Genomic DNA, 12,721 nt, shown 5'->3' with positions numbered 1-12,721 from the left:
ATGCAAGGCATATAACCAAAATAACGGACACATGGAAACCCAGACTTCGCTAAAAATTGGAGGCCGGCATGCCCAAGTGCATCGTGGTCAGCATGCTCTGTTTAGAATTTAGAGAAAAATGACCTCATCACAAATTTCAATTAATCAGCTACATGTAGCATTGTGGAAACACAGGGAACTAAGTAATTCGCAGCCATATACAAGTGCAGAACAATCGTGTCCTATTTATTACTTCTTTCAGTACAATAGTACAGATTTACATGCACCACCTAGGCCTACAGATTTACATGCACCACCTAGGCCTTTGGTCTGGTTATTACACCGAAAGCTATATAAGACAGTTATGGGGGAATGAATTTAGATTCCATGCAAAACAGAAATTATTATTTCACAACTGCATGGGACTTAAAGCAGATCTACACCCCCAATGAAACGTGGCATGCTATTGTTCATTAGTCAATAGAAGGTACATGAAAATGTCTGAGTTACAGTTTCAATATTTTAATCAGGACATGAACAGCAATCTGTAACAAATTTAAAATTATTTATAATAATGAACAAAATATCATAATATGTCAATACAGTAAAACTGTTACCACATGGATGTGATACCTCTGATTAATTACCAGTAATATCAATGTTAAAGCGTCACTTGATAAATTTACTCAACTGATATGTTTTGTGCTTTGACTTACATCATCACTTTTGTCACAAAAAGGTGAATAGGTGTAAGTTTTAAACAAATTTAAATGCTAGCTTAAGATCAATCTGACTTCACTAGCAATGTTTCTACCCTCTATCTCCAACAATCAATCAATCAATCAATCAACCCCTCTATCCATTGCACAATTCTCACTTAGTTTGCACTATTCTATATGGGCAATGTTGAAATAAGTATGAGGTAGGTCTTTCAGTCCATCTACCAAATTGTAACAAAATAGAGTAGTTTACTACATGTATTACATATCAGGAAGTGATATGAAAGTTTTTGTCCCATCATTAATAGCAGAATATAAAGTCTGGGCTTATAACAGATCAATGGTAACATCATTGATATATGCCCATGGTCAATGGTAACATCATTGATGCAAGTCCATGGTCAATGGTAACATCATTGATGCAAGTCCATGGTCAATGGTAACATCATTGATGCAAGTCCGTGGTCAATGGTAACATCATTGATGTAAGTCCACGGTCAATGGTAACTTCACTGATGTAAGTCCGTGGTCAATGGTAACATCATTGATGTAAGTCCATGGTCAATGGTAACTTCACTGATGTAAGTCTGTGGTCAATGGTAACATCATTGATATAAGTCTGTGGTCAATGGTAACTTCATTGGTAAAGAAAGTAAAGCTCTGATAATAAATCAAATGATATTTTATAAATTATAGATACAGTGTATTACATTTAAAAATGACTTTAATAGTCATCTAGAGTTTTTTTTTTTAATGATTTTAATTATGAAGAAAAAAATGAAATAACCTTTGCATTGTTTCATATGGTCCGAACCTTCAACCTGTATCAGCCTTAAAGCAGAGCTAGTGGGGTTGATATGAAAGTCTTATATTGATTGACAGGCTGATATGGAAAAAGTAAGTGTAATTTTAAAACACTATCAAAAAATTAAAAGAATTGCAATTCTTTTTTATAACCATGGGCCATAACTTCTGACTGCAAATAACCAGAATATACACTATGTGTATAAGTGTTTTTCAGTGTGTGTAAGTGTGTTATGGTAAAACATATATCAGCAAAAACAAATTGCCTGAAAAGATAAAATCATCACAAACTTGGAATAAAAACAAAGACATTTAAGTGTAAGAGTTTATAAGAATCAGGCAAAATAGGAAAATTAAAAACATGAATGTCAAAACTGCACTGATCTGACAATATTAATTCACTCAAAAATGCTTTTCCTATTTGAAAAGACCATTTTTATCACTGGATGTGCTCAGAAATTTTTCAACAAAATGTTAGAAAAATGATGTTATTGACAGAGTTATCTGCCCTTAAAATATTCATTTTCAGTCCAATTATATGAAATTTTAACTTAATTTACTTAAGTGATATGGAAAATCTTGTTTTTTTTTCCTTGAATTTGATGGTACAAATAGTCAAATTAAACTTTCAAAATGGTGGGTTTTTAATAACATATTTCACTCACTGCCCGATTGTTACAGGGACTGACACTTAGGATATGGCTTTATATAAACTTCATGTGGACACATACACTTTCTTGGATATATATATATACAATAACATCTTGATATCAATAATCAGCTAAACAGAAACTGGTTTGGGAATAACCATGGTATTTCCTGTGGAGTAGTACATTTAAATGTAAGAAAATACATAGCTGGACACATCATAATATTTGTTTTAAAGCCTACTCAATATGAAATGTAAAAATGTTGATTTTGGTACAAGTCATGCTTAAGACTTAAATCTCCATTTCAATAAACCATTTCGTGATCGTAAATGTCCAGTTTGGCTCAGAAATGGCACGACAAATAACCATCCAAATTTAAAAACAATAATTGCTCCCTACACCCAATGATTACTCACTTAGTAGGGAAAGACAACATTAGATTTCACAACAGTTTTTACTATTGTACGCTTATCTAATTACAAAAATATAAAAAAATATTATAATAATTAGCCTGCAGTTACTAACATGAAATATTACAATAAATTGAAATTAAAAGGCAAATTAACAGAGTAGAAATACCAAATAAATTTAAGTTAGAAAATAATAATTGCAACATTAACCCCATACAGATTGCAGACCAAATTAAAGTCTCTTCAGTCAGAATTGTAGGAAATTCATAAATATTTTTGTTTGAATTTCGACTGAATACACTACACCCCCATGACCTGGATACGATGACCTGGATACAATGAAGCACATTAAAGAATAACATGTTTGATCACTATAAATAACTCTAACTTTACACAATAATACAGGAAATACATATTGTAAATGATATGAAATAATACTTCTTTGATATTTGAAGATCAGCTTCTTTATAAAGTTATTTTACAAATACAAGTACATCTTCATAAACAATCTATGAAATAATATTCACAAGGTACATGTATCAAAAGATGTGTCATTCAATTCATAAAAAAAAAAATTCACAACCATCACAAAATTTCCCTCTTTAGTCATACAATGATTGACCATCTAATTCCTGTCAATATGCAAAAATCACAACATACATTTTTCTAAGAAATTCATTGTTCAAAAGTTAATACACAATCCTTCCTACTATGAAAATATCTTTTCCTCGCCACTGTAGTAGACAAACCCATTTTTTGTGAATTTCTTTTTATCCTAAATAAAAGTGTTCTAATATGAATTATACTGGGGGCTATGATCATTATGAGCATGCCCACACTGGGATATTCTCACAGTAGGTTCAATTCTAAAAACAAGTCAAGTTGTATTATCTCCCTTTGCTATACTTGGAAAAAAAAAAGTCATTTCATTAACATATTTATATATAATGCTTTTTTATGTCTTTGTGATCCATTACATAAACCACTTAACCTGTGTTTGAAACAGTATATGTATCACTTTTTGGTTATTTACATCAAATATGTAAAACACATACTGTACATTCAGAAACTTGTGTGATGGTTTTCATTCCGGAGAAAATCTTTCAATTCACTTAAAAACTCAATAATTAAACTTCAAATTATGGAATTTTTTTATGTTTAATGTAGAATTTTCCTCAAAATCACAAAATTGAAAAAAAAGACAAAACTGCAATAGTTTAATACAGGCAATAATTTCTGAAGTTACAGTATTTCTTACATTGCTACACTTGTTACAGGTAGACTTTTCTTCTGTAGTAACACGTGTCTGTCTGTCTGCAATGTCAACACACAGCAGTACAGATACAATTTAACCTGGTTCTTTATCAGTCCTGTTATACAGGCTACCAGTCATTAATATCAGTAGTAAATTTGACATAGAATGTTTTAAAAGGTGTATACAGCAGCATATGATTGTCAAAAATGTTCCCTTTACACTTCACAGAATGTAATAGCAGAACTTGCTCTTCTATTGTGCACCAGGTGGAGCTGCTGCTCGTTGATCCGTACCTCTTGAATACATCCAACAAAATTCTCATCATACCTGTCTGTATGTCCAACAAATTTTCCACCTGTGTAAGAAAGAAAGAGTTTTAATGAATATGAAAATAAATATAGTTAACAACATGTTAATGTTAGATGTAAATAGAATGAAGTACAAAGATAAATTACATCAAAATTGACACATGACTTCAGTCAATGACTTTAAGACACCATCAAAATGCAATGTTATAATTAATGAACCTTATTTCATAAATAAACAGAACTATGAACTATTTACAGTTTAAATTTCTTTCAAGATTTGAAGGTATTAGACATTTGCAAGTGTCAACGAAAAATAATATTGATTGATTGTTTGGTGTTTTTTAAAGGACCTTTTTGAGTAATTTATATTAAATCCTCCCAATCCTAAAATCTTACCTAAATATAGAATCCCAGTGGTGTCAAGTCGAGAGAGACCATCTACAGAGCTGCCTATCACTGGAGTTTCATTATCTACAATAAGTCTACCATTCCTCTTGTGCCTATAAAAAATATGTAATAAGGGATTTTGAAGTACATCTAGATAAACTGTAAGCACAGCTCACTTGATGAAACCCCATTTCCATCATCAGAAATCGTATAGGATACCCCATAATTGATTTAAGCATTAAAATGAAAAAAAAAAATAAAATAAAAGGTGCACAAGGGCATCATGTAAAAAAGAATCTGTAAAGCAAAAATAAAATGAAAGAGTCTGAAGTAAACTTATTATACTTCAGAAATAAGAAATGTAACTGTAGAATCCAGATTTGAAAAAGCAAACTTCTATTTAAAGTAGAAAAAAAAGGAACCAATTTACCTTTCAGCCTGCACTTCATGCCAGTTACTATCATTTACATCAATAGTAGAACGTAAAATAAACAAATTTTCTGACGTCTGTTTCCCTAAATTATAACTAAATTCCACTTTCCCATCTACAATGGCAATAGCAATATAGTCTCCAAAGTATTGGTATTGATACTGGAACAGGAGTAATCCGTTGGATTTTAATGTGCGGAACTTTATGTAAAATTTACTGGATATTTGTGTATGAACTCTGAAATGAAACAAATATAAATAGAATTGACATTTTATGATTAAATTAAATTAAACTAGATATCAATGAGATGGAATCAATTCCTGTGGGCCCCGCTGAGATAAAAATCCTGAATATCAGCCATGCTCAGCAAATTCAATTAATCATGCAAAATTTATTCCAGTTGAGACACAAACAGTTGTGTAAAAAATCAATAGTTTCAACCTAGAAGTCAAAGTTCAAGGACTAAGGTCACAACCATAGTACATGACACATTACCTTTAGGGGACTTTGTCACCAAAAACCAACCCCCCCCCCAAAAAAAAAAACCAAAACAAAACAAAACAAAACAAAACAAAAAAAACAACAGGAATTTGGCGTTGAGGTTGAAGTTTAAGGTCTTTAGCCACTATCCATAGTACAAGACACATTGTCTTTAGGTGATTTACCCATATTCAAAATAACAAAAGCCTGCACTAAAAGACAAGTTACAGCCTGGACATTAGTTTGTAATAGACAGACGGACACTTTTCGTGGTGGGGCCCTAATGATTTTAAATTTGAATTATATTTTATTGGAATTCATATATTTGTTTGTTGCATATACAAGTCTTGTTCTGACCTCTTATTCTTTAAAAGACATTCACTTTTGAACTTTATATCAACTGACTACTACTGTTAAACTTTCTTGCAATTATGTGATACAATCCAGGAAGAAAGGCTCCAGAGAACATTGTAAAGAACTATAATGTGTCATATACAGAGGATACAGCTGCTCATTCTGAAGCAGTAAACAATAGTCTAAATTACAAGAGGGGCAATCTTTCTAAAAATCAGACAAGAGGGGATTGATGAATGTCATGTCAGAAGACTACATGGATTGTGCATAAAATTGGTACTTTGCAAGAGTTATTGTTCTTGATTTGGTTTGATTAATTTGGTTTTAGTGGGAGATAAATGTAGAATTTTCTAAAAAAAAAAATAAAGATCTAGATAAATAAAGGACTATTGTTATGTATTAATATAGTATATATAGACACAAAAAGCATCATTTGTATAGTTGATTTTTTTCTAAACCATGAATAACCTGTACCACAGGCAATGTCTGAATTTTATATGGACTTGTCTGAAACTTATATTGAAAAATATTTGTGAAGTAAATAGGATCATATTAGAAAAAAAAAAACAATAAACCAAATTGTTAAAGGAGCAATAATTGTAAACCAACAGTTAAAGGGGGATTAATTGCAACCCAATCCTGTAAGGGGGATTAATTGGAAACCAACCCTAAAAGCGGGATTAATTGTAAACCAATCCTGTAAGGGGGATTAATTGGAAACCAACCCTAAAAGGGGGATTAATTGGAACCCAATCCTGTAAGGGGGATTAATTGGAAACCAACCCTAAAAGGAGGATTAATTGTAAACCAAATATTTAAAAGGGGAAATAGTTGTAAACCAAACCTAAAAGGGACAATAAAAGATCTGCTAATTCTCAATATAATGTTAATGCAATGCCTGGTCTTTTTCATTGTTATTTCTTTCTTGATTTGGTTTGATGAACTCTACAAGACTTACTCTTTTCTTATTTCATTACTGTACTGCAAAATTGTCTCCCCTTCAAAAGATATTGGTCTGTTGCTATTAGTGGAATCAACTCCTGCAATGATAATATGGGATTGAATCTTGTTATAATTGATATTAAATAAGTTAGGAAAATGGAATATGCATTTTTGACATCAGAATAGATATATTCATTAGAGATATACAGAAACTCTAATGCACCATTCCTGGTAGCGCAGCACTTACAGAAACTCCAATGCACTATTCCTGGTAATGCCAAACTTACAGAAACTCTAATGCACCATTCCTGATAACACAGAACTTACTGAAACTCTAATGTACCATTCATGGTAACACATAACTTACAGAAACTCTAATGCACCATTCCTGGTAACACAGAACTTACAGAAACTCTAATGCACCATTCCTGGTAACACAAAACTTACAGAAACTCTAATGCACCATTCCTGGTAACAAAAAACTTACAGAAACTCTAATGCACCATTCCTGGTAACACAGAACTTACAGAAACTCTAATGCACCATTCCTGGTAACACAGAACTTACAGAAACTCTAATGCACCATTCCTGGTAACACAGAACTTACAGAAACTCTAATGTACCATTCCTGGTAACACAGAACTTCATTGGACAACACCATAAATTTCAGAAAGTCAATGCCACCAGTGGAATCAAAATTAAATACTTTAATACCAAGCCAATATTTAGTCTTTTAAGATTTTTAATTTTCATTTTAACAAATTATGTATATACATTCCATATGCATTATAATGGAGACAATTATCGTATTAGAAGATTTAACTATGTCAATCTAGATTTGACATTGGCAAGTATTCCTTCACTGGATCTGCTTATGAGACGCCAGTAAACTCAATCTGAAACCATCAAATCCACAACTGACACCTCAGATCTCGTACACATTTTTACTTGTAAACTGCAATAAATGCTTTTGATGTTCAGTGTTATAAAATAATTCGGTACTCACGTTTTTCACATTTTAATCCGATAAATTTAGCAGGACATTTGCACTCAACTTCATTCATTCGTGGTAAACAAACTCCTCCATTGAGACATGGATTAACATTACAGGGTGGCCCTCGGTAGGATACAACATTGATTGTCTGTTTAGCTGAGTTTAACAAATCATCGTACAGCCTGCCATTGATGTATAACTGAAAGAAAAGAACAAGTGGCCCTTTTCACAAAAAATCGTAAGAGTAAAATTAGTTGTAAGTTGTGACGTCACAATACTTAACTCTATTATGACATCATAACTTACGACTAATTTTACACTTATGATTTTTTGTGAAAAGGACCGCAGGAATAAATACAGTAACTGATAATTTCTTTACATGTACATTTCTAAAGGAAATAATTTGGATGCACAAATATCTGCTTGTATTAAACATACTACCATATATCTTGAGAATGCTTTCTACAATTTACAACTGAATCAAGGGTTCCTCTTACTACACAAACCAACTAACAAATTCGTGAAGTTGAATGTAATGTTGGAATTAGCTTGACTACATTTTGTACTTGTAAATAAAATTCCTCCTCAGTCTAAACTTTCTAATAATGGGGGCCCAGAACCTCTAACCAACCTATTCTTCTTACCCTCTGTATCACACCAGTGAAGTTATGTGTAATGTTAGAATCTACAGGTATGTCAAATTTACTCCTAAAACCACCAATGTAAAGAATTCCATTGTCTAGGTTCAGCTCTGTCAGGAAACCCTTAAAAATAGATAGAAAACATTTTAAAATAGGTAAGACATAAGTATTACGGTGAAAGTATTATTGTTCATGGGGTTCCAATTCTCATGGTTTCCATGGATAGGCTAAATTTGATTCCCAATGGAAAAAAAATTCAACTGGTGTGTATACTGAAAATCTCAAAACCACGATTTTAAGAATCCCATGGTTTCCATGGATAGGCTAAATTTGTTTCCCAATGAAAAAAAAAAATTCCACTGATGTGTACACTGAAAATCTCAAAACCACGATTTCAAGAATCTATAAATTTCGGTTTCTTCTCATACCCACGAAAATTGGTATTCACGAATTGAAGAACTTTCACAGTTTGTTTCTTCACAAAAACAATAAAAAATCAAACCCCTACTTGATGGAGCTTCTTTACAAAACTCAACTGATATATATTCAATTACCACTAAGCATTTTTAGATTTAGAACTTTCATGTACACTATGTTTTTATTTTTTACATTTCTTTACTAAGAATTTCTATGTAGCTGAAAAGTAAGAGAACTATAGCCAATACCTTACTCTGTACTTCCGAACTCTAAAGAATTACCTATAACTCATTGGGGTATCTATTTAAACAACTAAGTAGCAGTCTAAATAAAGATCAGGCAGTAGATGTCATGTTAAAAACCAACAAAATTCACTTTAATTTTTGGTTCAGAAACTGCTATAGACCACATAACTAGTCTTATTTTTTTCATTTGGGTGGTGCGATCTTGAGAAAAAATTTATATAGATTGTGCATGGAATTAGCACTTTGCAAGAGTTATCACTCTTGATCTGGTATGATTTGGAAGATTTTAGTAGGAGATTGAAATGTAGTTTTCTCAAAAGTGCAGACATAAATACAAAAAGGACTATTGTCACATAAAAATATAGCATATGTAGACCGAAAAAGCATAGTTTGTTCTGTGGGTTTTCAACAGCATTAATCTCCTTATCATAGGCATTGTCTGAATTTTATATGGTCTGGCACTTAATAGGACAAAAACCTTTTAATTCTTATTTAAGCTATTAATTTACATAAGAATACTTTTTTCATAGAAAATCCAAAATACGCTAGCACACATCCTAAAACAGTAATACTATATAAAGTAGAACTCTGTAAGGGGAGATAAGTCACTGAAATCAACAAAGATAATATCCTGACATATATTTTTTTAATTATTTAAGTTACGAATTCTGTGACTACCCCTACCTTAGATTCTCCAGTGTAATTAAATTGTGGGTTCTTGTCCACCAGTAATGTTCCAGTCTTCTTTGTTTTCTGTATTGTAACTTCATGCCACTTGTCAAGGGAAATAACTGGATCACTCCTACAAGAAAAAAAAAAAGGAAAATAATGCATTATTCAAATTTGTCTGACTTATATTCTTACTTGGATTTAGAGTCTTGTAGATGATTGAAGTTTGGAAGCCAATAATGTTTACATTTACAATTTCCCAAAACAAATTCTCAATGCCAATAGCTACTAGTTTTCACAAAACAAATTCTCAATGCCAATAACCACTAGTTTTCCCAAAACAAATTCTCAATGCCAATAACCACTAGTTTTCCCAAAACAAATTCTCAATGCCAATAACCACTAGTTTTCCCAAAACAAATTCTCAATGCCAATAACCACTAGTTTTCCCAAAACAAATTCTCAATGCCAATAGCCACTAGTTTTCCAAAAACAAATTCTCAATGCTAATAGCTACTAGTTTTCAGCAACAGGAAACAAAATTATTGATTGGGATGTCAGAAATTATGTCTGCATATCTCATTTGTATCCCCATTTAATTCATCACAAAAATTACCATGGACTGAGTTTCCCTTTTACATAGCAGAATCAGATCTTTTTCTAATTCTAATGGCTATAAGATTCATTCCTAATACTTACAATATAACAACAGTACCACTTCCCATATTGAATCTGAACTCTACTCTTTTGTTAACAATGTTGACGGAGATAAAATCTCCATTTCCTCCAGCGTAGTGACTGGCATAGAACAATACACCTGTAAATAGGTCAAATAACTAAATATGAAGTGAATGATTGTTGTAAGTATCCACTTTTGCTAGTTTGAGCTAAAACCTTTTCAAGAATCTAGATCATGGGCAGTAAAATTTTTTTAACATGAAGCTTTAGCCTAGACTTGGGCTCCATAGTAACAGAGTGTAAACTGTCATGTTATAGCATTACTATATATTAAGCTCTAGATTGGTGAACATGCTAAAGTTTTTGGGAACCATTGTTTTTTTTTCATTCTAATCATTTAATACAAAATATAAAGCAAATAAATAAATGAATTTAAAATTCCACACATACACTAATAATGGTTTGATAAACCATGAAAACTAAAACCAAGAATAGTATTGCAAATGTATTAATTTTCACAGTGTACTAATTTTCAATATTTTCATAGTGGACAGAAGAGCACAAAAAATAGTACCAGCAAAATTGATCTTTAATGCTATGTAACACTTATCATTCTTGAAACCGAAAAAATTGATATCCGCAAATATGTTCACTTGACAGAATCCGCAAAAATAAATAACATATACATTACATTGTATGTACGGAAATCTTTAACTTCAGACATGGAACAGTTTGTCATGCTGACATTACATATACATTTTAAAGGAGTCTATGGAGGACCCAAGAAATAAGTGGCACAAACAAAATTTGTTTAAAAACAAATTTCATACAAAATGAGATCACAAACCCATTTTACCTAAAAAATGTTAGTTTGTTAATTAAATTAAATTAAATGGTAATAATGAAATAAATTACATAGAAAACACTAAAAACATTCAAATAAAGGGAAATAACTCTTTAATCTGTTCATAATTAGTTGATTTGTAAGGGAACTTTGAACATATATTCTGAGTCATCCAATTTCAGTACAGAAAAACCCATGCTATTTTTGACATTAGAATGCGTTTTACATTCTATTAGAACAAAAAACTCGTGGGATAAAATTTACTCTGTGCCACCCATATCAAAGGATCTGCCTGGTTTCTACATAGAGGGTCTCTTATTCACACCAATGAATTGTATTGAGTTACATACCGTTAGATCTGGAAGTTTTGAACCAGACAGTAAACGACATTTCTGTGCTGCCTATATCACTCAAGGGGAGGTCCAGGTTTGATATCCCTGTGAACTGTGGAATATCTATAGGCTCCAATTTTTCTACAAAACATCATGATTAACAAATGGATTATTTTTTGTTTTATTGTTTAATTAATTAAATACTTCAGATCCTTTGATAATTATGAATAACAATACTGCAGTGGACATGAATACAAAAAAGAAGTACCAAGTTTATCATATTTCCATCACACAATTTGATATGCTCATCTTTATCAGCAAGTAATTACTGTGTGAATGTTCAAGTTTAGCAGTTGGAAAAGTTTAAAATTTTGTGCTCCAAAAAAATGTTGAGGGCCTCGTAGACAATTATAATTATTTGGCACCATCATGGGTGATGTACAGCCCTAAAACAGTACCAGTATCTGTAAGTCTGATCAATGGTTCTGGTTGTTAGAGGAGTCATACTTCTTTATTCAACTTTTATTTTCTGTATTTTTACTTTGCTTGCTGTAAGGTTATGGGTCTGTTATCTTCACATGGCTCTCTAACTTTCAGTTTTTATGATTGGAATATGGGTAAATAGCATGGATGGATCCATAAATTCATGGCCAGAATTTTTCGGGTCAACGATAGATTTTTTACATTTCTATACAATGCAGCTATTCATACATGTAAGATTACCTGTCTATAAAGATCACTTACCATATTCACAGAACTCTCCCTCTCTATTAGGACCACAGATACACCTGTACGAGTCACCATAAACATGGCATGTTGAAGTCTGATGACAGTTTGACAGAACACAGGGATCTAAAATCTGCTCACATTCATTTCCTTAAAAATCAAAAACAAAATTGGTATCAATTGATTTTAGGCTTATCTTATAAAAACTTGGTTCCTTTTTAGTCACTCTTCTCTCTGAACTCATTATGGATTTTTTTAGTACAATTTACAATATAGAAGTTTCTAGATATTGTTATTTAGTAGCATTCTTTATAATAATCAGACAGAAGATGATTCATGCATGTCAAATACCCACCAAACTTATTTTTACATCTAATTCAGAAATAGTTACAGATTGCATAACCAGTATAAGTTTCCCAATTGGATTTTGAACTTTCTGAAACAGGGTTATATTGCT

At 31.7% G+C, this 12,721-nt stretch overlaps 1 protein-coding gene across 8 annotated transcripts in view; it reads right to left on the bottom strand.

Annotated features, from left to right (window-relative positions):
- Nucleotides 1–485: 485 nt before the first annotated feature.
- The window catches only part of LOC148600684 (agrin-like), a 159,685-nt gene continuing 147,449 nt past the window's right edge, over nt 486–12,721 (bottom strand). For all 8 annotated transcript variants that reach the window (XM_088556680.1, XM_088556683.1, XM_088556681.1 and 5 more), the window contains 10 exons: nt 12,283–12,414; nt 11,557–11,679; nt 10,384–10,501; nt 9,700–9,817; nt 8,357–8,476; nt 7,725–7,911; nt 6,735–6,816; nt 4,943–5,179; nt 4,522–4,625; nt 486–4,172 (listed from right to left, as the gene is read on the bottom strand). In XM_088556680.1, coding sequence (XP_088412806.1) covers nt 4,033–4,172; nt 4,522–4,625; nt 4,943–5,179; nt 6,735–6,816; nt 7,725–7,911; nt 8,357–8,476; nt 9,700–9,817; nt 10,384–10,501; nt 11,557–11,679; nt 12,283–12,414 — 1,361 coding nt within the window. In that variant the 3' untranslated portion in view covers nt 486–4,032. The remainder of the gene's footprint in view (nt 4,173–4,521; nt 4,626–4,942; nt 5,180–6,734; nt 6,817–7,724; nt 7,912–8,356; nt 8,477–9,699; nt 9,818–10,383; nt 10,502–11,556; nt 11,680–12,282; nt 12,415–12,721) is intronic.

This window comes from Perna viridis, chromosome 12 (genome assembly GCF_037379345.1).
Source record: "Perna viridis isolate PV_CMFRI_1.1 ecotype Kerala chromosome 12, ASM3737934v1, whole genome shotgun sequence".
In the NCBI taxonomy this organism is placed as follows: Eukaryota; Metazoa; Mollusca; class Bivalvia; order Mytilida; family Mytilidae; genus Perna; species Perna viridis.
The sequence above is the reverse complement of the archived record's forward strand: the minus strand, read 5'-3'. Positions and strand labels throughout refer to the sequence as shown.